This window comes from Kryptolebias marmoratus, linkage group LG22, assembly GCF_001649575.2.
Source record: "Kryptolebias marmoratus isolate JLee-2015 linkage group LG22, ASM164957v2, whole genome shotgun sequence".
Taxonomy (NCBI): domain Eukaryota; kingdom Metazoa; phylum Chordata; class Actinopteri; order Cyprinodontiformes; family Rivulidae; genus Kryptolebias; species Kryptolebias marmoratus.
In genome coordinates this window covers 11,512,754-11,538,377 of record NC_051451.1, presented here as the reverse complement: position 1 = coordinate 11,538,377, position 25,624 = coordinate 11,512,754, and the positions used below count along the sequence as shown (strand labels likewise).

The 25,624-nt window shown below is 41.8% G+C and overlaps 1 protein-coding gene across 8 annotated transcripts in view; it reads right to left on the bottom strand.

Annotated features, from left to right (window-relative positions):
• Window positions 1-25,624, bottom strand: part of birc6 (baculoviral IAP repeat containing 6) — a 103,160-nt gene that overhangs the window by 75,720 nt on the left and 1,816 nt on the right. For 4 of the 8 annotated variants that reach the window (XM_025009103.2, XM_017429910.3, XM_025009121.2 and 1 more), the window contains exons 2-24: window positions 23,914-24,095; window positions 21,491-21,628; window positions 17,512-17,705; window positions 16,419-16,530; window positions 16,146-16,228; window positions 15,834-16,059; window positions 15,567-15,736; window positions 14,369-14,427; window positions 12,468-14,132; window positions 9,313-9,462; window positions 8,994-9,219; window positions 6,948-7,108; window positions 6,474-6,608; window positions 5,488-5,619; window positions 5,003-5,169; window positions 4,545-4,678; window positions 4,239-4,400; window positions 4,022-4,153; window positions 3,614-3,711; window positions 3,363-3,510; window positions 2,126-2,259; window positions 1,599-1,745; window positions 1,307-1,494 (exon numbers count right to left, since the gene is read on the bottom strand). In XM_025009103.2, the coding sequence (XP_024864871.1) occupies window positions 1,307-1,494; window positions 1,599-1,745; window positions 2,126-2,259; window positions 3,363-3,510; window positions 3,614-3,711; window positions 4,022-4,153; window positions 4,239-4,400; window positions 4,545-4,678; window positions 5,003-5,169; window positions 5,488-5,619; window positions 6,474-6,608; window positions 6,948-7,108; window positions 8,994-9,219; window positions 9,313-9,462; window positions 12,468-14,132; window positions 14,369-14,427; window positions 15,567-15,736; window positions 15,834-16,059; window positions 16,146-16,228; window positions 16,419-16,530; window positions 17,512-17,705; window positions 21,491-21,628; window positions 23,914-24,095 (4,943 nt within the window). The remainder of the gene's footprint in view (window positions 1-1,306; window positions 1,495-1,598; window positions 1,746-2,125; window positions 2,260-3,362; window positions 3,511-3,613; window positions 3,712-4,021; window positions 4,154-4,238; window positions 4,401-4,544; window positions 4,679-5,002; window positions 5,170-5,487; window positions 5,620-6,473; window positions 6,609-6,947; window positions 7,109-8,993; window positions 9,220-9,312; window positions 9,463-12,467; window positions 14,133-14,368; window positions 14,428-15,566; window positions 15,737-15,833; window positions 16,060-16,145; window positions 16,229-16,418; window positions 16,531-17,511; window positions 17,706-21,490; window positions 21,629-23,913; window positions 24,096-25,624) is intronic. The other 4 variants (XM_025009112.2, XM_037973742.1, XM_017429943.3 and 1 more) reach the window with 1 other exon arrangement.

Genomic DNA, 25,624 nt, shown 5'->3' with positions numbered 1-25,624 from the left:
TCACAATAATCCAGACTTAAACCTCAACAAACAAATCATCTGTGAAGTCAGAACATTGATTCAGCAGCCAGGAACTAAGTGTGCTGATTAGAAAAATATTAAAAGCAAAAAGTGGCAGAAAAGATTGTTTTTATACTAAAATCTAGTATGTATTTACCTCATTATCTTTTCAAGTTCAGTAAAGCATTTATCATTATTATTGGAAAACTAACACTCTAAATTTTAAGCCTTTAAAGAATAAGAATAATTCTTGTGTCACTCAGCAATATCAATGTTATTCCAAATACCATAATGAACCTTTTGTTATTGCTGTGCTAATAGTTTTATTACTCTCCCCATTTTCCATTATGGTTAAATTCTTGTACCTAGTCTTTACCGTCTATTTTAATTTCATTTTAAACTTCTTATGAAGAACTGTAGGCAGATAATTCCCCTCAGGGATTGATAAAGTATATCTGAACTGAACTAGGCTGAAGTGAAATAATATGTCTGCAAGAAAACAGCTTAAACATCAAGTTACATGCGTTTGTGTATCTATAGCACAAATATTTGCGCACATTTTCCAAGAGAAGGGGGAAAATAACGTTGGCAAACATTGAGGTTGAAGGTTTAGTGAAAGTTTGGATTGAGTTACAATTATTTGTTTTTGTTTTTCACCAAGGAATATCAGTTTTCCAATAATGGCACGCAGAGGTCAGGATTTACTAAGATGGCGTCTCTTTTCACTATATTTAGTGCATCCATTTGTTTAATTTATAAACCCCTTTGTGATTACTAACCAATGTGCTCTGATACGGTTTGTTCATGTTAAAAAGAGGGGTTCTGAAAGCATTTAGGGGGGAGGAATGCTTGTAATTTTGTAAATAAAAAGCATCTGAATCTAAAAGCTCAGCATTACATTCAATAAGCAGTTTGCATGAAATATTTAATGTCTCCTGAGAGCTGGTGGTAATTGTGTCTCAGGAGATGAAACTGAGGAGGAGGACCAATCTATCCTCAGCTCGGCTCCTCCAGTGTGCAGCAGCGGTGAGGGTGAGGTGGTGAGGGGGGCGTCCAACCCTCACAGCAACAAGAGAGGCTGCAGCATTCACCCTTTACTCTAAAAGAACCCTTTTTGAATTTATTCAATGAAAACAATATAGTGATCATAAATGAAGCCCAAACATCTGGACTGTCACTTAAATGTGATGATCAGCAGCACTTCCATCACCCTGCAGAGTAGCTGAAGGACTCTTGGGGTATAATCCCTACAGCAAAAACAAAATCAAATTCCAGGGAAGCATTTAACAAAGGTTGAGAGTTTCACCTGCTGCTGCAGCTTTAATAGCTGCTGCTGTTTCTCCTGCAGGACCTGCAGCTGCTGCTCAGCTGACACCATGGCGTGAGACAGAGACTGAAGGGCCACCTGAGCTGCAGAACTCAGAGCCGTTGAAGCTTCTCCGACCGTCCCCGTCGACAGACCGCCCACAGTCGGGGTCACGCCGAACGTGCTCACTGGAGTTAAAAAAAAATAAGAAAGGTCAGGGGGGGAAAAAAAAATAGCTGGTGAACTAAAAACTTGAGCGAACGCTTACTAAAAAAAATCAAGCAGGCATTACCAGTGAACATGCTGGCATCATCTCGATCCACCCGTGTTCCATCACTGGTGGAGATACAAGTAAAGTGCAAAGGCTCCACCTCCAGGAGTCCAGTCAGAGCTGTAAAGCTGCCCTCTGCTGCTGCACAGCTGCTCACTTTTCCATTTCCTGGAACACAGAAAAAAACACCCCAAACCTGAGCACTTCTTCTCAGTTATCTACGAAATATATACCCAGACTTTTCACATGTAACCACTGCAAAGTAGAACAGTATTTAAATTTTACAGAGGCTGTATTCAGTATTTTTCAAATATTAAATGTCTGAAACCTAAAATATTCTATCTGTAGGGTTCTTGTTTTCCTGGTGACAGACTGAACAAGTTGACAGGGTTTCAATCCAAAAGACTCAGTTCACCTTGATGATTAAATCAGTTTCTTTACCTTGTCAATTAAATAAACTACTGCGATAAGTAGAGCTGTTCGAGTGGTTAAAAACACTTTAAAAAAGGCAGAGGTACAGGAAATACAGAGTCTGTTCTGGCTTCTACCTGAGAGGATGTCAGAGAGGTCAATCTCGTCTGACTGAACTCCAATGCTGCTGCTAAAGGCGTTCTTACAGGAGGAACCGCTGACCTCCAGGTCAAAGAGCACCGGGTCAAATGGAGAGCTGTACAGACCATACCTAAATGAAGAAGGAGGCGGACGTGACAAAAGACATGAAGACATTCCATGTAAATCCGAACCAAGCAGTTTAATTAGCGCATATTTAGGTTGGGTTTATCGTCCTCGAGAAGTGAAAAAAATGCTATCTTGTTCTCCTAAGTGCTTCAACAGCCCCTTCTCTACACAATGCCCGGGCAGAACTTTTTCTCACAGGGGTATGTGTCAACTATTGTTCGACTTGTCAGAACTTTGTTGTGGGCGTGTTTGTGCGGAGCAGCGGGTGAACTCCATGGTGTCATTTCACTACAGCACTGCCGCTTCACAACCGTTCCAGCCAAACTTAGAAAGATAGTCAAATGGTGAAAAACTCCCGGACGGAGATGTCACAGTTAATGTGCATGGAGGAGATCGAGGGGAGACACGGGTGGCTCTCCATAGCTGTTAAGGCCGAGAGGAAGTGGTGGTGCCCGGCCACGGTGCAGAGGGAGGAGGGAGGGGTTTCCTAGAAGTTCTGCGCTGCAGTTCTCATGGAGTATATAATGTTTACATGAAAAACAAAGTCTTGCAACTATGTGACCGCAAGCAGATCTCTTCTCTTCTCAAGGAGTACAAAACAACCTTAAGGGTGCCAACAGATAACAATTAAAACTTATTACTATTCGGTCAATATTCTTCAGTTTCCATCACAATTCTCCTCCCGCTCATAAAAACAGACATTAATTATAACCAGACGCTTCTGTCAATTTCAGCTCAGGAAGTTTTTCTAAAGGACAGTTTTTACACAGCAACCGTTTCTGTCTTATTAGGAGTGCTGTCAGGGAGTGACAGATATAGGTGTGATGTTACCATGGCGATCCTAATGAGCCACCGCCAGTTGTTTTAACAGCTCTTTTGATCTTTGTTCACTTTACACCTCTTATACAGTTCGTACAGTAAAAAGTTGGCATTTTGTCAGCTTAGATTCTTACAAAAGTAGGTTCCAAAGTATTTTTGAGCTTTACAAAAGAAGCTTTATTGGAAATTGGGGCAGTAGCTACATTGGCACCCTTCAACATTTCTTCAGAAATTTTCTAATTTCTACAAGAAACATCTAACCAAAGGAAAAAAATAAATAAATGGTACCTGGTTTGCAGCAGTGCCTCCAGTGGAGTGAGGCGGTCCTGCAGCTGTCGAGAGATGGCGGTGAGCAGGGAAGCGCACGCAGTGCTGCAGCCTGCCAGGTCCTCCTCCTTCACATAGTTTAGCAACACAAAGTACCAGAACACTGAACCTTGGAGTAAACAGAGGGAAGAGAGGGTGTAAATAAAAACTGGGGGGGATTATTAAATGCAAAGCTGTTGTTTGATGCTCTGTGTGGATGATTAGTAACTCACCGCCTGTTGCTGCTGCGGGTAAATAAGGCATATTATCCAGCAGAGCCTTCAAAAGGCTCACACCAAAACCCTGTTGACTCTGTTCTCCTTTGCCATTACTACCAAAAGGAATAAACAAACAAAACAAAACATCATGACAATTATTCTTAATATAGAAAATTCAAATTATAAAGGTGTTATAAACAAGTTCCTGCCCAGCTTCACACATCATCATGAGTTTATTTGTTGTTGGAGGATAAAAAGCTCAGAGATTAACAACTTCCTGAAGTAATTCTTACCCTTAACAGCTTTTTAATTGTTTAGAAAAGTAAGCCACATGACATAATATTTAAATTAGGTTTTTGAAGTGCTGCAATGGAAAAAGAGACACTTCTGCCTTTCTCAGCAGAAGCGGAGATGGTTACTTACCTAATACAAAGTGCAAGAAAGCGAGCACATTTGTGTGCTATGCTGCGGCCCGCTTCAAAGAAACACACCCGAACTATTTCTATTAACCTCGTCTGGGTTTTAGCGAGCAGGCCCTCCTTTCCTTCTCTGATGCTAAAAGAAAACACAGTGATCACATTAGTTTTAATGCTTTTTCCAAGGTAGTCTTATTTTCTGTGTGGTTCATGTTTGGGTTTACCTGCAGGGTCCGTTGGAGAAAACTCCAGCCAGCCAGCACAAAATGTCTAGGATGAGGCTCTGAGCATGCTCAGTGGCCAGGCTGCCCTCTGCTCGTCCGCACAGAGCATCCAGCAGCTTCTCATGGAAGTCTGGGAACTGCAGCATGGCACAGCGTTGGACCCTGAGAAGCACAGAGAAGACAAATCAAATGTGAATTCATGTAAAATATACAAAAGACTAAACCAACTAAAGACATAAACACAACTTATGTGAGCATCTTCTTATTGTTTAGAAGTTACTGTGTTAATTCTGAGACAGAACAGACCTTTCTTTGGGTACAGACGTCTTCTTAAACCTTCTGATTGTGACTGAAACTTCCTGCAGCAGGTCACAGCCTCGCAGGTTCTCAACTTTCTTCGACTGCGTTGAGTTCTCAGTTTTTCCTGCAGAGACCCTCTCCTACGAAAACACAAAATGTAAAAAAGGAGCGGTACATCATAACATCGGGACTGTGTTACTTCTTTGGCAGTAATAGAAGTGTTTATTTTTATTACCATAAAAAGACTGATAGGTACCAGTTTAAACAATAAATTATGTGCTTATTTCACTTGACTAAAAGAACAGCTAACACTGATCGTTTGGATTATTTTATTTAGAAACAAAAAAGTGGATCCGTTTTCTTGTCACTAACAGGAAGCAGGTTAGGAAAAAAATCTCTACATAAATCTAAACAAAGCATCAAGAAGAGGCTAAAAACGAACTGCAGACCCAGTGACTGCTCACCTTGGAGGCCTGAGCCTGTTGCAGTAAGGTGGACAGGGAGTGGGCTTTGGAGCTTTGGGGCTTCGCACTGGGCATTCTCACCACGGGCCTCGGGCCCTCCTCCATGCCACTGTCACTCACGGCTTTGATGTGAACCAAGAAGGAGCGGTACTTCCCTCCTGCCATGCCTGCAGCACAAGGAGATATGTTGCATCTTCATGCAGGATTTCAAACAATCTTCTAAATGAAAGCACCTGAGCTGACAGGCTGTGATAGGAGACCGTCCAATATTCCACTGCCTGCATGACTCAGCATTTTAACTCAATACACCGAGTCAGAGAGGAGAAACCCACCTGATGATAACCAACATGTCAACACAAGCAACTATAAACACGATCAGCCAGGTTTTGCCTTGTAGCAGCTTTGAACTGTTTAACTTACACAACTGGAAACACGGATCTTCATTTTCGAATCACCTCAGGGCTCAAACCCAGCAGATTATTTACCTTTGACCAGTTTGGGACTGGTGAGGCTGAGCATGCCCGAGTGCCCAGAGAGGTCCAGTCCACTGGCCAGCCACACCGGACCACACAGAATGTCCTCCTTGTGATCCTCGAGGAACGGACACAACACAGAGCCTGCAACAAACACTGAAGGTATCAGAACAACACCGTTCCAAAATACTAAACACCAAAGTTAGGAGGAGAGAAGGATAACAGTTTGTTGTTAGGAAGCATCAGATTTTATAAAATGTGTGAATTCTGCTTGTTTTGGTTTAACATAAAATACTAAATCATGACAGCTTTCTCCAAACACACCTGTACCTATCCTAACTTTAAATTTAAATGTACAACAGCTTGAAAAAAACTCCAAAATGTGGTAACCCTGTAGACTGAGTATACTTGCTATATGAAGCATTGCTCCTGAGTGATCTGTACTGCAACTATCAAGAGTAAATTTTTAAAGATTATCTTTAAGTTGTCTGTATCTAACCAACTAGGAATTCAGCTTTTCCCAACAAACTTCTAATGAATCACAGTTCACTCCCCTTCCAATCCAGAAAACTCCGGCAGGCTTCCCGTCCCCCTCTCACTCAGACGATTCTCCAGTGGGCGCTGTGTTTATGTATCATCAAATCACCATCAAAGGTGAAGTAATCTGATTGCTACACCACCAACTTGTAGCCAGTCCCAAGTTTAATTGAAGCAGTGGTCATTAGGATTCAACGCAGATTCTTTTACCGTGTTCCTGGCACAGTTTGTGCTGTATTCATTTCCAACCTGACTACAGTTTCATTTTTTGTTCTGGAGCTAAACTAGTTAAAGTCACTTATATTACATTGTAACAAATATTATTTTAAGGTGAAATCACCTCGCTCTTCTTGTGAAAGCATTCTAATTTGATCTGCGTGTAAGTGACGGTTTTCTGTAGCAGCTAAAAAGAAAACTAATCTTAAACTAACCTGATACAATATATATTTTTTTTTTTTTACCTGATGTTTCCTCAATGTCCATGAATTGGATGTCCTCTGTGAAGTCCTGCAGCAGAGGCTGACCGTTCTTCTCGCCGTTGGCGTGGAGGAGGTTTGAAAGAGGAAAGGAGATCTGTCTGTCCACCGCTGTCTCTGCTTGAGAGAGGACCAACAAGACTCTGACACACTGGATTTGACGTAATGAGTCTAATCTAATACCAAATACATTTGTTTATTTCACAATATACAAAAAAGATATGTGAACTAGAGACATTATTGCAAGTCAGGCATGTTTTCCCTCCTCCCAAAAAATACATCTGAGTAGTTCTGACTTGGCCCAGTTGTGATGCTTTTGTGCAGACAAAAAAAACTGCACAGACAGATATTTTCTTATAGTTTTATAATGCATCAACCACAGACTACATTTTGCCCTGTAGACATAAAACATCCACACAAAATAAGACCAGTAGGAGAGTGAATAAATGGCGTCCTCACCGCTGACTTTGCCCAGCCCGGGTGCTTTGTTCTTCAGTAAAGTGACCTGGATCTGAGGAATGTTCACAATGTTGGCATTCAGGACAAACTTGAAGTCTACGTGGCCAACCATGCAGGCTTTAGGCAGCACCAGCTCAAACACGTGCTCGTCCCAGCTGGAGCTGCAGAAACAACAAAAGTCAACATTAGAAAAATGAATAAAGTCCTGTGTTTTGTTTTTGTTTGTGTTCCTGGGTGGTTGGAGGTGGGAGAACAGGTTTAATATGGAACTGCACAGAGGGATTTTCTTCTTTTAAAAAATATTAGTTATCTATTAAGTTTGTTCACAGTTACAGACCAATCTTTTTCCATTTGAATAAGTACTACTTTTAAATAAAATTATACTTTTAAAGAATTTTTTTTTGGTCTTATTACTCAAATAAATGATGTAATAATCAAAAGAATAACAAATTACCAAAGCAATCAATGGCTAAAAGTCAAGTCTCAACATGTAGCTTGAGTGAGGGTGAGGGTCACCTTTAGAATAAAAAATAAAAAATTAAAATAGTACTGGTGATAGCTTTGGGCGATTTTTAAAAAACTTTCAGTCCGTAGCTGTCGGTCTGACAACCAGCAACTAGCGATATATTTATGCAGGTGTATTTATGTTTGTTTTTTTGTTTCATATAATGTGGGTGGGACCAGACAATTCTTCTTGATTCTCTGTTTACAGCATGTACAACTATAAAAGAACTTGTGGGCCGAAAAAAGTACAAAGTTACTGAAATACAATCACTTTGGTTTTAAAACAAGAATTTACTCAAAACATTTGACAAGAAAAACACCAGACCTCTGCAAGCATCCAGGTTGATACTAGGAGCTGCAGGCAGCTTTGCCGCTCTGACGACAGACATGTACTGTATTTTCCGGACTATAAGGCGCACTTAAAGGCCTTCAATTTTCTCAAAAACGACAGTGCGCCTTATAATCTGGAGCGCCTTATATATGTAAGAAGTCATAATGTTTTAGTACGACTTTGGTAAACTACAAAGCCGCGCCTCTTGCAGCGTTAAGGCTCAGTTATAGTCGCGCTTTGTAGCGTCACGCAGGGCTCCGTGCACGGCGCGTGGTGTAGGCGTTTATACTTGACGCTTACGTTGGTGCAGTATTCTCCAAAAAGACGGGGCTGTTTTGTTTTGCCTAATACGCCTTATAGTTCGGTGCACCATATATGACAAAAATTTGTAAATGGATTATTCATTGACAATGCGTCTTATAATCTAGTGCGCCCTATAGTGCGGAAAATACAGCAGTCAGCTTCTAACACAAATTGGATTTTGTCCAATTTATGCATCTTTGCATTTTAATTTAACCCCCTTGAAGCACTCAAAAGGGAGAGAGACAAAGAGAGGTCGAGAAGCCCTTGTAACTTTGGGTCAATGTGACCCAAAGGCCATAGGGGAGTTAAAGACAACATCTGTATCAATGCACGTTGATCAATCAAAAATCAATCAAATTTTATTTGTATAGCACATTTCAGCAGCAAGGCATTTCAAGGTGCTTTACATAATTAAAAAATAAAAATAAAAACAGCATGTGACATTGAATAAACAGTAAGAAAGAGACAAACATCAAAAACCTGCACTCTAACCCTAATTTAGCCATAAGCAACTCTAAACAGGTGGGTTTTAAGTTGAGATTTAAAGGCACCCAGTGTTTCAGCTGTTTTACAGTTTTCTGGAAGTTTGTTCCAAATTTGTGGTGCATAGAAACTGAAAGCTGCTTCTCCTCGTTTGGTTCTGGTTCTGGGGATGCAGAGCAGTCCAGAACCAGAAGATCTGAGGGGTCTAGACGGTTGGTACATCGATAACAGATCTTTAATGTATTGTGGTGCTAAACCGTTCAGTGATTTATAAACTAACAACAGTATTTTAAAGTCTATTCTTTGAGCTACAGGGAGCCAGTGTAGGGACTTTAAAACTGGTGTTATGTGCTCTATATTCCTGGTTTTAGTGAGAACACGAGATCAAAAAAAAAAAAAAAAAAAAAAAGAAAACGAGGTTGTACCTGTAACTCTGTAGCTTCCAGGTGCGGGTGTGTTGGGCTGCGTCTCCGTGGTGCTGTTGGTGAAGATGCTGTGGGTGGCGTCGCTGCTGCTGCTCCTGCTGCACCTCCACCCAGCACGGGGGCACGGTGGCCGAGAAGCGGGGCGTCAGCGTCTCAAAGCGAGTCAACTCCACCAAAGACATGAGGCTCTCAGTGGTCAGAGGTTGGTCCACCAGGAGGTCCACTCCTGCACAAAGATCCAGGTGGAAATAATTACCCGCCTGATCTGAAACATCTGACCGGATGTACTGAACTGCTGAGGGTTCTGTCGTGGTTCTACCTGTGATTCCAGGACTGGATGGGTTGGAGGAAGGCTTGGCCCCCTCAAGCAGCGGTTCAGCCCCTTTAGAAAGGGGGCCATCAATAAACATGTCTCCATCATCTACATCATCACAAACACCTCCAATTTGAAGGAAATGAAGCTCTCCACCTTCAGCAAGACAAAAGTCGCACAGATTAAAACAAAGAAATATACTGAGAAACTGATGATTCCACTGAGAACTGCTTTGCATTTTTGTTGACTTTTTTCCAAAATGAAAACCTTTAATCAACAAAAAAAACAACAGTGGTCATCAATCAAATAAACACAAAAACAGAAACCATTTTACCACTTAGCACTACCCCTATATCTGTACGCACATACAAAATATACAGGAGGGTTTTTATTTCATAAATGATGTAGGCATCTGCTTTGCTGAAGTAAAGGATCTCTGAGCCAGTAACTTACAGTTGTCCTCAGAAGTTTACATTCATCATGAGCATGGAGATCACACTAATTTCAGGCTAAATAATGTATTTAATTGTTCTTTTTCCAGGATGGAATGATTATACAACATATACCTTCAATGATTTTTAAAAACAAAAATTGGGTGCACAAGTTTGAATTTATTGCGGACTTTCTTTATACTACAAGGGGTCGAAATGACCCAAACTGTCTCAAATACGTACATACACCATCACTAATATTTAGTTAAAACGACTCAGCAAGTTGCACCTCATCTACAAGCTTTTTTGTGGCCATCAACGAGCTTCTGGCAACTCTGGATGAATGTTTGAGCACACTTCTTGGCAGAATTGGTAGAGTTTATTCAAATTGCCTGGTTTCTTGGTATGGACCCGACATTTAACCATAGCCCCCAAATTTTCAATAAGGCTGAGGTCAGGGCCTTGTAGGGCTATTCGACAAGCTTAATGCTAGTAGGGCTGCAACTAATGACTATTTTAATAGTTGATTAGTCATCGACTATTAAAACGATTAGTCGACTAATCAGATTATGAATCACATAATTATAACTCTGCGTCTGCTTCCAGATGTCTGATGTGCCGCCTCTTTAAATGCTCGTGCATCACAGAAGTGTTCCATGATATGTGAGGTCTGCTTTGCAAATGTTGCAAATAAGTTTTTTTTTTCTTTCCTTATTGAGAGTGAAATTGTTTTTAAACCTTGGATCATTTAGCCGCCATGACTAAACATGCCGCTGAATGCTACTGCGCATGTGTGAAGCTCGGCAGAGATGGACGGCCAGGAAGAGGGGAGGTCTCACTCAGTTAAAAAAAAAAACAAACATCAGTAACAAGAAACCACTATTAACAACAATTAAATTCGTCATCAACTACTTTTATTGTCAATTATTGTTGACAATGTCGACTAATCGTTGCAGCCCTAAACGCTAGCCTGTTTTATCCAATCAGAAACCAGTTTTAATGTGTGTTTAGGATCACTGTCATGTTGGAACACCCAAATGTGGCCGAGTTTCAATCGTCTAGCTGATGATTTGAGGTAAAGTTGACTAATTTGGAGGTGGACCTCCTAGTCTCCATCACTTTGGCAGTGTTCTTAGGTGTGAAAGCCTCACCATGACTCCTTTAAACATACTTCATGTCAGTGTGGCCAAATGACTGTCTCTAGAATGCTTAAGGCTTGTCCATGTGGGCAGCAGCAAGTTTCAGTCGAGCTTTAAGGTGTCGCCTTGACGCAGAGTCGGCACCCTCTCAGTTCATGGCAATGTAAAACAGTGACAGTGATGTTTCACATTTTCAAATTCACAGCGGGTGGTTTCTGGATTGTTCTGGAATACCCTCACCATTTTCCTCTCCTGCTTAGATCTACACAGAGTTTGGACTTTCTCATTTGTCTGAGTCCTGGACAACCTAATGAGTGCTGTCAAACTCAAAAGTACCTGCTGCAGTCAACCATAAACATTCACGTGAAGTTAACAATCCTTGGCAAGGTAAAAACCTTTCATGAACCTTAAGCACAAACTTGTGCACCCAATTCTGCTTTTTAAAAATCTTTGAATTTGAAGTTGTATAATCATTCCACTTGGGAAAAAAACAGTTCAAATCACTCATTAAAAACCTCAAATTAATAGGACATTCACGCCAATGAGGAGCGTATGAAAGCCTTTAACAACAACGCAAGAAAACACAAGTTGTGATATCGATTTGAGTCATGCAATAAAGGCCGGTTGGAAAATGTAAGAGTAACATCTCTTGGTTTCAACAAATCAAAAAGAGAAACAAGATAACAGCCCAAAAACCACTAGAAACAACTGAAATTTCAGTTTTTCACAACATAGAAGTAATACAATATAGTTCAACACTATTTGTTTTATTAGCCTCTTAAAAGTTTAAAACTTGTATGGATAAAACAATTCTAAGATGACTTAAATAAAGCTCAGATGATGCCAGACCCAGAGGTTGGCGTCTGCTGTAAATCAGAAAAGATCGTTATCTTTTCCTGTAAATTGTCAAATCGAAAGTTAAGAATCAAACTTCTTTTGCTTTTAGTTTGCTGTTGTATTTCTCAATAATATCATGACTATTTTTAAAATCACATCTTCCCAATGTTCTTACACTGGCTTATATGTTGTCACATATTATGTTAAAGTTGTTCTGTAACTGAGAGCCAAACTGAATGTGGTTTAGGTGCAAAACACTGTTTGCCTATGAGAACAAATAAAGCAGCCCTACCTCAACATTGTTCTCAATACAAATTGGAAAAAAGACTTTAATGAAAATTTATTACTTCCCAAATGAGCACAGTAAGGTAAAAAAAAGGCTTTCTGAGTCCACTATCTTGTTAAAACTACACTATAAATTAGAGACACCACTAAATGGGACGTACAAAAACATTCACAACCTACAGCTGCTCTTTATTTGATGTAACCAGTGTTGGTTTAACTACAAACATTTGGCTCATTTAATTAAATATGTAATTTTGCATGTAAAGTAAAGTTTTTGCTCCCAGAACATTTAAAAACAGCTAATGAGGAGAAACTAAACATATAAAAAAGTTTTACCCTCGTGATACAGAAAGCTATATAAAAAAAAGGATGACATAAGGGTTCCCAACTTCTTGTGTCAGTCCAACTTAGCAGCCATCACTGATGCGCGCCTGACAAGAAATAACGAAGTACAGAACAAAAATATTACCTTTAGTGCAGGCACAGAGGCGGTCGGTCCCAGAGCAGTAGGTAACTGAGACAAAAGGGTCCGTTTCTTCAGCTAACCCTTCCTTTTTAGGTGGTTCCACCTTGGCCAGGACTTCCAACGTGGACAAGTCCAAAATCATAATATACCCAGCCTGTGTGGTGACCACCAGGTGGCCCAGGCCTGCCATCTCTGCCCGTCGGCACTCCTTGTGGCTGGAGGCAGAGGTGGAAAAACTGGTGAAACCAACGCTGCTGCTGCTGGTTGTTGCTGCTCCACATGCAGTCCCAGTTCCAGAGCCAGCAGAGCTTCCCGGACCCGTTTCAGGCCCAGATAAACCATTCTTTGGAGCCGACGGAAGGGTCTCCTCAGAGGCCTCTTCGCTCTCGTCTTCTCTGCTGTCCAGCACATCTGGGGGGAGTAATATATGGGAGGTAATGGCATCACAAGGGTCCCTGATCTGCTGCACCTTAATTGGCTCCTCTTCCAAAGTGACAATGCGGGTGGAGTAGTTGAGCTTGTAGAGAGCAAGGTAGCCCCCTCCACTGCCACGACTCGGGGACCTCTGCTGCTGCTGCTGGTCTCCCGGGGGTAGTATGAGGGGAGTCTGAGGTGGTGACCCCCCTGGATGGTGGCTCTCCACGCCATTTGCCACTGTGTGAAGGGGATCTACTTTGCGCTGGCTGCACAGAGCTGAATGGAGACGGTTGAGATTGTTCAGAGCCTCCACTTGGTTTGTAGCACTGAGAGACTCAGAGCCACACGGCTGCAGGCAAACCAGAAGGTGGACTCCGTCCCAACACGGCATGATGGAGTCCACATAAAGATTCTCCTCCTCCAGCTGTTTTGGCAGCCTCAAGCACTGCACCAGTGCCCCGGGTCGAGGAGGAGTGGAGACGGTCGCCGCGGCCAGTGTGCTCCATTTGTCCATGTGACCGTCCAGCCCTGCCAGATTATTCGCTGCATCGGCAAACTGCTGAATGTAGGTGATCGGAGGATCCTGAAGAAGAAGCTGCTCGTGAGTGTCGAACTCCATCTCGATGATTTGTGGCACAGTGAAGCCCTCCTCGTGGAGCCCCTTGCTCATCAAGTTGTTCATCTGAGCAAAGACCTGTCCTGAAGACTTGTCGTCCACCTCTCTGATGCTGTACAACAGCAGCACCGGTATAGTTCTACGTACAGCTGGCAGAGAGGAGGGACTCGGAAGCTGAGAACCCGGCAGATTAGAAAAACCCTGCTCCTGGGCTGCAGTCTGGGGGTTACAAGGCTCTATCTCCATGGGACCTTGTTCCTGTAGAGGTCCAGGGAAAGGCTCAGGGCCCTGAGTCCTGTGTGGACCCCCTGTGGTCCTACGGGTTGAAGATGGGGCTGAGGTGGGGGGCACGGGCATGGGGGTGCTGGATGCTGAGCAGTAGCTGAGGAGGCCTCCAGCTAACAGGCAGGGAAAGGGAATGTTGTGGTGCTCAGGCACCTTGTCTTTAGTTTTAGCCTGGCTGTGGGCCTTGGTTTGGTTTAATGATGGGTTTGCCCCCAGCTCCTCCAAATCCTTCACTGTGTCCTCCAGCATACTGGCCACCACCTCCCACTGAAGCTTCTCCGGCTGATGGAGCACACTTAGCGCCGTCACCCCGAGACTCAGGTCCATGCTCTCCCACTGAGACGGGTGGCCTGAAACCCAAACAGAGACCAGATCTGAGGGTCTTCTAGTCCAGTTACATTTTAATTACTTCTGTTAATACTAAAGTTTGCTTTTAGGTAATAATATTCTGCAACAGTCTGTAGATTAATGAAGTTACTCAGTAAAACAGAAAATGCCATATAAATGATGTTGGTATATAAAAAGAAGAAAGCTGTCACAGAGATGGAGTTAGATGTGGTTCAAAGGGCATCAGCAGATTATTTACCCGTTACCGACTCTGACCGGGAATGATCTTCACTGTCTGAGTCCTCCAACTGGTCATCACTGAAAAGAATAGAGGTGATTAAAAAACAAAAGTAAAACCCTTGTGGTCCCAAGCTTCTGGCTGCATCAAACATGACCACTTCCTTCATGTTCATCACTTCCTAAATGATTTTACTGATAAGAAATCTACATCATCAGTTTCTGTGGGAAAACATAAATCTTAAAAAGATGAAAATATTTTGAGCAGAAACAACATGAATCAGTTTCCCGCATTTGTTTGTCTCATCTGAATGTTTTGCACAGAAGTGTGAAGAATTTGCTTTGAACGGTCACCTCTGATGGAAGATACCAGCCACTAATTAGCTGAAAAAACTCACGAAAGAAACCTGCCAGTTTTGTTTAAACAAACCCAGACTACCACATGATCCAAGAGACACTTAAACCAACTCCTTCCTTTTGTAAAATAAAAGTGCTTCACATGAGTTTATAATGAGTACAGGAAATACGGTGTGATACTCTTGGATGGTACTTGACTCACTGATGAAGAAGATGACGCTCCACTGCGGCCTCTTGGTATCGGTTTAGTTGAGATTCAACACTGAGTTAATGGGCTTTAACTGAGATATTATCATGTTTTGGAAACGCTTTGCCTGAACAGGTGTTTTCTTCGTTTATGTAGCAGAATACCTGATTCCACAACTCTCTGGATGAGTTGTTACATACCAAGATTATGGCAACAACATCTTGGAGCACCGAGAGGGCGCGATGGGGTCGTAAACCTGGGCATGAGGACACTGAACAGTCTTTGATAGCCAAACAGTTCTGACATGCATGGGCTTCAATCCATGAATACACTCCCACCACCACAAAACATCATCACACACCATGACCCATAATAGGGAGCCCACTGAGTTGTTAAAACTCCCTGAAGACCTGGTCAAAACCCTGCAAAAACCACCCATGTTCTGGCTCATTTTTAATGTCATAGCAGGGTTGTCATCCAGCTTGGAGAAGGGCAACCTGCACCTCAAGAAATTATTATGTGACATCTTATAGTTGACTGCATTACCTCCAACATTTTTTCTAAAAGCTAATCTTGGAGAAGATCTAATCTAAATGACCTCATAGTTAAAGATTTTTTTAGACTACTTATCTGAGTGTCTTTGTGTTTAAGCGTATGTTGTCTGTGCCTGTTTTACCTGTCTCCTTCTAACTTGGGGAGGTCGGAGCAGGTCGATGACTCCTCCAACCAGGTCAGAGTTGGTCTCCGAGACTCGGTGAGAACCTGCTGGCCCTGCTCCCCACTGCACAGGACCAGCTGCCTGAGGATGGCCGGGTCATACGGGTTGATGTCAAACTTCAAGTGCATCTGTTCAGCACACAATCACGGTTTGTAAAAGAACATCGGGATCGTCGTCACCACTGCGAACCAGATGGGACAGATTTACAGTCTCGTGACCTCTGACCTTCATCATTTTGGAAACATCCCAGATACAGATCTTGCCCCTCTTCGTGGCTGCGGCCAGGAACTGTGGGCAGCTGCCGAAACCGTAACAGGCAATCTTGTCCGAGCTGTCGGGGCTGTTGGGAAACTGGGCGGGGCTTGTCGCGAGCGTCACTGACAGCGGGACGTTCTGCGTATGCTCTCCCTTCACGAACGGACAGTTGGGAGAATGCCGCTCGTGTTCCGACCTGGAGGATTTATGGAGAGATGTTATCGAGGCAATTTCAAAAGCCAGGTTGTAGCTGGCACTGCAAAAATAATGTCCTCTACCCACCAGGGCTCATCTGTAGGTTCCCAACAGACCAGACACACACTGCAGGTGAAACACATGGCTCTGTCATCCCCTGTTGAGGCAGGCTGGAGAGAGAAAGCAGGAGTCAGAAGTGCATCTCAATCCTTAAACAGCTATTTTCCCTACATTTAATCTTTTGAAAAAAATGTAATGTGACAAATGTTACCATTAAGCTTTGCCACTCATGTTTAACATGCAAAACTCTAAGCTTTAAGCTGCAGGCGTGAACATGGTTACACTTCGCTCAGATCATACCTGGTGGTAAAACCCTGCTTGAGCCATCGGATCGGGCTGAGCCCATCTGTACCCAGCGTGTGGCCATGATGTAAACGTCTCCCGCCTGTTGGCCTCGCTGTACATCAGCGATCTGTAGAGAGCAACAAACACTTACAGGATTCTGCACTCTGCTCTGGGTACTGACACCAGACGTTTTTTTAAAGCATATTTTTCTACTAGGTCCAAGTATCACAAATTTCTTCACGTGAGCCGTATTAGATAACTACACTGTGACCATTGAGTAAAACTGTCACAAAAATGTTTTAGCTGTCTGCGTCTAATTAACTAGGAGTTTATCTTCTGTCACACTGCCCTCATGACACACTTACAGCAGACAGTACCATCCTCCATCCGAACAGAAAACTCTCCTGCACACACAGTGTTTTTTTGTATCCGGAGATGGAAAGCAAAACTAAGCGTGGCGCCCAAGGGAGATTCCTACTGCTGAGAAAGTCATTTCAAACAAGCGGCTCAGTTACAAACGAAAACAGTCGGAACTGGTTTGGATTTCGTAAAGATTGCCACAAGGGACAATTTTACCAAGAAACTGTTACATCGCCTGATGCAGCCACCACCATGCTTCGCTGTGGGGATGAGTGCTGCCTGGTTCCTCGCAGATATAATGTTTAGAAATGAAGCCAAACATATCAATTTTGGTCCTCACTGACTGAGAGACCTTCAAGCGGGCATTCAATTAAATTGCAAACAGTGTAGCGGGTCCGAATTTTTCTAAAACTTTCTTAATTTTTCTAAAAAACACACGATACAGTGCTTTGTAAAGTCACAAAAAAGATACTAGTAGGCCTCGGTGAGCACAAATTGCACACCTCCGGGATCACAATTCATGATTCTGAATGAGAGGATAAAATTACAGGAAATAATTTTTTTTTTTTAAATCAATTATTCCTAACGACATCTCTTAATTAGGCATATAAAAGATCTTGGGGATTGAAGAACATCTAATTTAGGTTTAAGAATTCACATGAAATGCAAACAACAAATAAATAAAGCCTTATTTAATCCTGAGTGTTCATTTTGTGCTGCAATAATCCGAGTTTCACGTAGCTCTTACCGATCTACAGAGCGCCCGGGGCCCACCCCGAGCTCAGGCCTGGCGCTGGACAGGAGGTAGGAGAGCCGGTCCATGATGGAGGACGCCACAGACAGGGCAGCTACGTTCTGATTGATCTTCTTCAGCTCATTGACGATGGCGCCGGCCACAAGCTTCAGCACATGGTGGGGAAGATGGAAGGTCACCGTCGCCCACTGACAGAACGGTAGAGAAGCAGGAGGGAGGACAATCAGCGAACAAGACAACAAAAACAAACACAACCTTAAATTGTTAAAATATGCACTTTCTGTTTAAGATATGCGGATGTAACCGTATATAAGTTTTCAGTTTCATTTACTTTAAAATTTGCTTCTGAGTCTGAAAAGGCTGCAAACATTTGCCAAAACTCCAGACTTTGTTTATAAGTAAACAAAAGGCACTTCTTGCAACAAGATAAGGATTTCAGCAAACTTTAAAGACATCAATCCATTAAAAGTAAACCTTTTAAGAATTAATTCACACTCCATCCCAAAAATAAGAAAGAAAAAAAAAAGATGTCCTTTCTGGCTGGAACCACTCAAACACCTGCTAATTCTGCAGTTCTTCAGTTTTATTTTGTAAAAACAAAACATCCTGGATTCTGGTCTTGTCCACATTTAAAAAACAAAAACAGATTTTTAAATACATTTGTGTCTACATGTAAGCACAGATTTGGTGACTACAAGCAAACATTAAAAAGAAAATGTTAAAAACTCCACACAGAGAAAAGAATTTTAAAACTCTTATAACATTGTTGATGTGGAGACAGACTTTCGGAGACATTTTCTTTGTTTGCACATCACTGTAAAGTTACTCGTCAACAACCTGAGGAATGAATCTGTCACTACAGAGATTAGTGTCGCATAATCCACCACAAAACGGGCTGGTAATAACAAAAGGCAGTCATGAACAGTTCAGACACAGAACCAAAGCAGGTTCTACAAACACTGGCCTCGAACTTCAGAGAAGGACTTCAACTTTCAGAGAGCTGTAAATGAATCTAAAAGTCGAAGAAATACCAACGAACACTTCCACTGATATCAGCCAACAAAGAACACAGGAAGAATCCAGAGAAACAGACTAAGTTTTATCCCTTAGAGCAGCGGTCCTCAACCTTTTTAGCTCCACGGACCGGTTCATTATCAGACAGTATTTTCACGGACCAGCCTTTAAAGGTGTGGCGGATAAATACAACAAAATACAATGATAGGACCGGCATAAAAACAGGGGTATTTTTTAAAACATAATAAACATAAATCCAACGTGTCCTCGCAGCTTTGTTAGTTGCGTCCCAGTGTTGCGTTATCATCATGAATAACAGCCTCTCCTCCCCCTGATGTTCTCTGGTCAATATGGCGATGTTTAAACATGCCCCTTCAAAATAAGATGCACCACAAATATAAAGTGCACAAAATTACAACTCACCATAACACTGAATCAATGGGAGCCCTGAGCCTGTTTCTCAGTAATGAGATGGTCTCATCTAGAGCTTCCAGAGACGTTTGTTTTTTACTCATTTTGCTGCTTGTGGGTTTGTTTTTAGCGGTAACGTATCACGTGACCTAGATAAGCGTTCTGACACGCATCAAGAGGGAGTCATAGACTGATGTAGTGGAGAGAATCCGGTCATTTTTCAAAATAAATGTCGTTCAGACTCCGAAAATAAAAAAAAAAATGAAATACTGCAAGTTAATTATTCTTTCTGTGGGGCCCGGTACCAAATAACCCACGGACCTGTACCGGTCCGCGGCCAAGGGGTTGAGGACCTCTGCCTTCGAGGGTCCATTCAGCTTCTACTATGTTTCTCTGTAATGAACACAATAAGATTTAATGCATGTGGGCACAACCGCAAACAGGCCACATTTCTGTTTACCAAACACCATCAGCAATGACTGATTCTCATATTTTACACACCATGGAGGAGAGAAGGCATTTACACGGCTGGTAACCTGTTTCTGAATCAAATTTTAAGACGTTCTATTCATATCACTGTAACAGATTGGATTAATGATATTTTACATGACTACACCAATGAGTTTTTTGAGCACATTAGGATAATCTCCAGTCATCAGAAATCATTCAATTTAATCTAACAGACTATTTTGGCTTATTTGTTAGAAGTGAACAAAAAACAGTCGTCATAAATGGATAAAAACAGCACATTGGTTGTTAACAATGTGTTGTCATTATGCTCTTTTTCCTTTTATTGGCTTCTTGGCGGTGTTTGGAAACTTCTCTGTTATTTTGTGGGAATCACTGCTGCTCTAAGATACGAGCGGGAGCAGAAACTGCGTTTGTGGCCCCACGCGACTGACTGCTGTAGTTGTAGCGGGCATGATCTGCAAAGCAACCATCAACCTTAAGTGCTGCACAGTGGGACAGCTGCCAGCAGCGAGAGCTCGGCCCTGCAGCGAGCTACAGTAAGTTACATACAACGCAGCTTCAACGGGCAACAAATGATGCCTCTGCAACACTCTCACATCACACTTCTAGCTGAATGATTGAAAAAAATAAAATAAAATAAAATGAATAAATGATGTGGACAGCAGAAGTCCTATGTCGGCAACACGAGCTCCAAGTCCCAGGAGAACGGTGGAGCATCGTGTAAACATTATAAACCAGGTTAAAAAAAAGGCTGAGCGTCCGACAAATTAACTGAAAACAAAAATCCTCAATAAGATTAAAAAACGTTAAATTTAATAAGTGATCACTGTTATTGCATTGCTGTGATTTATTTAGATAGGATCCATAACTACTAGCAGGTTAGTAAAATATACATTTTTGTAAGAATCTGTGAGGAAACCCTTTAAGAGACTAAAGGAAATTTCACTTGAAAAAAATTCTACATTGTTGTTTTGCTTTTGACCACAGAGACAGCCGCCTAACATTTCTGAGAGCCACACAGATGCTTTTCACTCCTGTTTGCTGCTGTTTAAAGTGATATATCAGAGTTTTGTGTAAAGAGCCATCTACCCATTGTAGATAGCTCTTTACACAGTTTTAGTTTAGAGAAATATAGTTCAATTCTGACCAAATTGACAAACTAATAGCTACTCTAAGCAAGGCCAAGACTGCCGTCATCTGAAAACAAATCTTAAGCTTTTTTGTGATTCGTGCAGACACCCTTTTATAAACATTTATGTCTACGTCAATTTCCACAGAACCCCACCTAAAAAAAAAAAAAAACTAAGCCATTCTATTTTTTTTTTTTTAAGCATTTTTCCCCACAAATATGAGCGTTCAAAGCTCCCAGTTTATCAATGTCTTTTTTTTTAAAGACAAATTCTGGCAGACACTGCCAATTTAAAGCTGTCCATCTTTTGATTCTTAAATGCACACAACCAAGTTTGCTCACACTAAGGACGCTGACGGCTGCAGGAGCATTTTTCAGAAACGGGAGTCTCTTGAGGAGGTCATTTCCCTGACCCCCCCCCCGTCCACTTTCACAGCAGGAGCCAAACAACATTCAGAGAGAGATGAATAAGCTCCTAAAAACTGCCCAACAGGAAAGCTATCCATTTAAGACTACACAGAACTTCAGTATGAGTGATTTTATTTCTGTCTTTAAGTCTCCATCATCTCGTGTTTAAACTCAACAGTCAGGGTTGAAAAATTAGGAACATTAAATTGTTTAAACAGAGTAATTATAATACTGTTTTTAACTCCAAACAAAGCCATTCACCTCTGTTTTTAATCTCTTTGAGAACACAAACTGCGAAACACACATTTGAGAATAAAATGGTGCCAATTATGACTCAAAAGCTGTGAAGCCAGAACAACAAATAAATCTCGTGTGACGACCCACATGCTCAGACACACACACCGCTGCCGTCCCCCATTCAAAAGCCCTCATTTCTCACGACCGATCACCTCTCAGAAACAGAAGCAGAGCAGCTCTCTTCACGCGGGACGTAAGAACACGAACAAAGCCGTTCTTTTCCTAATTGGCTGACAGACTTACCTTGGCCACTTTGTGATTGGCTGCAGTCTCGTGTGAGGTATTCTTCAGGCCTTCTTTGAGCTGGTTGATGAAGAGTTCGTAGCCCTCGGTGTTGGACACATCGATCTTTTCCTGACAGGCAGACAGCATCTGCTGCGCCTAAACACACACACACAAACCCATTTCGGACGTGAAGCAAGCTGAAATTAGTCATCGTCCAATCTTCTGCAGAAAGGACGCAAAAGGCTGGAAAGAGGAGTGAAAGTTTAAACGATCCGACTTTAGCCGTTTCTCAACAGCTCTCCTGCACTGCTGCCAAGTCCGCCTCTGTTCGAAAGAAATGTCACGGGCTGTTAAACCGTTTTTATTCCAGTTTAAGTGATTTACGCCATTACAGACATTTAGCGCCAACGAAAGAGCCACAATGTGCAGCGGGTACTGTATATTTACTCTGGAATATTTCAGTTCAACCCTAACTATTGCAAATTGTTTTAAAGAACAGCAGGAAAAACAGAACATCTGAAATGTAAATTAAACCAATCCTAAAGAACAGTGAGTTAATCTGGGTGTGGCTGGATCACAGATAAACCAACCCAAGGCAGACATGGACGAGTTTATAATAAATCGACTGAGTTCATTCATTTGGATTTTTTTAAAGACAATAAAACACGCGCTGATCCGCAGTCAGAGCAGCTTTTAAATCCTTTCATATTCTCTAATTTATACAGTTTCCATCTTGTTTGAATAAGCAAATTCTTTTTGCACACACAAGCAAATTGCAGGGATAAAAGCGGCATCATAAATTTCTGGACTGCTTCCAACACGGTTTCTCCTTCAGATTTTCCCCCTGCTCCGCTTGTGGAGAAAAAGAGAGCTCTAACGGTCCCCCATCTTTTGTTTTATCACCTATTCTGGGACTCAGGTTTGTGTTTGTTTGAGCTTGTTGCTTTATTAAAATGAGACGAACCAACCCAAAAGGTGCTTGCGATGTGCAGTCAGTCTGGTGGAAATTAACCCATTTGAAATAAAGTTGCAAACATTTTTTGTTTCTGCATAAATACACAGATCAACATCTCTCTCCGTTTAGTGTTCATCTTCATGGTTCAGTGCGTGTAATCAGACGAAAGAATACGTTCGTTCCAGACGATCAGCGCTCCCATTTAGAACAGAGTGCACATGCTTTTTTTTTTTGTATCTGCTTTTTGTCAACTTCTATGTCAGAAAAGGAGTAAAGGACGACACCATCCAAAGCACTCTGCATCACAGCAAGGAAAGAAAAGCTTGTTGTTGAGCTTGAAGACCTGCCTGTTTGTTTCTAATCAGCAGTGTGGAAAAGTTTCAGCTCGCAGCGATCGAAGGCAGCACCGGCGAGCGCAAGAGCACCAGTGACAAGTGGACGTATGGAAAGCCAAATGAGTCATAAATCGCATGCTTTGAAACGCCCTCTGACGTCTTATAAATGCTGTTAAATACACCACCAGACATTTAATAAGTGCCACCTGTGTATGAGTAGCACACTAGCCCTCAACTAGCAGAGAAGCTGTGTGTGTGTGTGGATGTTTTCCCAGTCTCACTGTATACGAGCCACACAGTGACAATAAAGATGGCTCTTACTCTTTCATTTTATTTATTTTGGATTTTCACAATAAGAGACGTTATTCAGTCCTGTATTGCTTTTTATTTTGCAACAAGTTTAGACCAAATTAAGTGACTCAGACTCTTTTTGTACTTTTCTACTATGTTTAACATGTGTCCTGTAGGACACCATTTACATTTCAACCTGAATGAATTCAATATGACTTTTTTTCAGTTTTTAAACTTACATTATAGTTAACAAATCCTACCTTGTTGTACTTGACCTGCTACCTTAGAGCTTCCCGACTTGCAAGGGTTGCTCTAGCTTTTCTGTCTCTGTATTAAGGATTACTGTCCGCTCAAAATATGGCCAAAGAAAGAAAGAATGAAACATCTTATCCCTCCTCATTTTGTACCAAACCTGTAGTCAGCTGTGACCCCAAAACAAAGCCGTGATTTACGAGTAACGTTACCCCTCTAACATAAACACCCAAGTGTTATATTTTCAACCCTAACTCTATTTATTTATTTATATATATATATATATATATATATATATATATATATATATATATATATATATATATATATATAAACCTTTGTTTCCAGACTCAGTATTTTATTTGTTGCATTTTACAGTTTAATGTCCTCACTGTTGCTGAACAAACTAGAAAACTTTAAAAGAAATAACTCTTGAATTAGCGTGTTCAAATATTTTTCAGATCTATATCTATATCAGGAAAACTAATTCAGCCTTCTTCATCAGGACATCTTAAAGAAGAAGATATTTATCCGACACAAACGTAACTGATGTCAGATAGAGATATTTTTTTGGTGTCTGATCGCGGCCGCGTGCCATCGTCTCTCACCTCTGTGACCGGCAGCTCCAGCTGAACCATGTCCTCCGGCTTGGCCACGGGAGGCTGGAGGGCGGTGTCCAGGAGCAGGATGCCGTTCAGGTCCTTCCTGCATCCCACGGCGTAGTCGTCCACAAAAAGCACCTTGTCCACCGCGGGAAAGTACTGACACCTGACACGACCGCCGGGTTTAGCTGAGCCGGGAGGACCGGACAGAGCGGAGCACATTGGAGAGGACAGAAGGGAGAAGAAGAAGAAAAAAAACGACAAGTTAACAGATTTCTCAGCGTACACTCAGTCTATTCTTGAGTCATTTAAGTGTTTAGTCAATGCACCAATTTGACTCTTGTAAAAAACAAATCAAAGGCAACGTTTATTCAGACAAACCTTCACAGTTAGCTCCACTGGGCTAATATATTTACAGCCACAAAAACTATTGATAAAACCTAACTTATTTCATTTTAATTAGCACGGAGTGAATAATTTTCTCTTTTTCTTATCTAGTTTTAAGCATTAAATACATCTTATTTTAGGTGGATCCAAACTGTGACATATTTCCACACACTTCACTTAATGTCTCACCATAAACACGAGCTGACCCTCTCATCCGTGCCCTTCTGGTGCCGTTATAAACCCGTATTTATTATTAAATAGAGCACGTTTGAGCAAACTTTATTTAAATTCTGTGCCAGGATTCTTACCTGCAGTAATTAAATCAGACTTCCAACATTCAAAACCTGTGAGGAACTTGTAATTCTGAATGCGTCTCTACATGTAAATGTTTCTTTTTTTCTTTTCATTATTTGCTTTCTAAGAAGATGAGCTGGGAATAGACACCAAAACAAACAATAAATGAGTCATGTGTCTGAGCACACATCACACGTTACGACAAAGTGAAAAAAGAAAAAGAAAAAGAAACGGGACAAGAACCGAATGTTGTGCTTTTCTACTCGAGGTGAGAAACCACGTTCGCTCGTTGAACAAACACGTCGGCTTCTGTCGCTGCCACAGACACCAGATCGACGAATGTGGGCACGACAAAAAAAAATAAAATCTAAACCAGCCCTCCAACCAGAGGAGGAAGACTTCTCGACGAAGCGTTTTGTTCGAGTGTGAGCGTGAAAACGGATCTGGCGGACTTTCAGTATCACAAACTGTGCACGTGCTTTGCCAAAATAAGCATGCAGCAGGTGACGGCAACTTTGCTGTTGGTTCTTCATCACATGCTAGTTCGACTAATCTGCTTAAAACCTCCACAGACTCTTATCTCTCTGTCTTTTATCCTTTTTTTTTTTAGAGCAAATTGTCACTGTGACTGAGTTTCACGCTGCTGGACCAAAACCTTTCTCAGACTTTAGGTGCAAACGAGCTGTTTGAGACTTTTACATCCTCCATCAGACAAAGAGACACCCGTTTCCTAACAGCTCTGTTTCTCAGATAGCCTTGTTCTTGAAGTCAACCGCGATTACCGAACAGGCGGCCACACATATCAAGAATAATGATCAGAAAAAAAAAAATGGTTTACAAAGCGCTTGTTAATGTGACACTGTTTGAGGTCGGTGGCTGCAGCTGGTTTATTAGCAGTCCCAGCCATTCTGACAAGCAGAACCATAAGGTCCTTCTCAAACTCACGGAGGGATCCTCAAAGACTGTTTCTGGTGTGACATGTCATCAGGTCTCCTTAAAGGACTGTGGCAAAGTCAATGACTCCCACCCCCCCCCC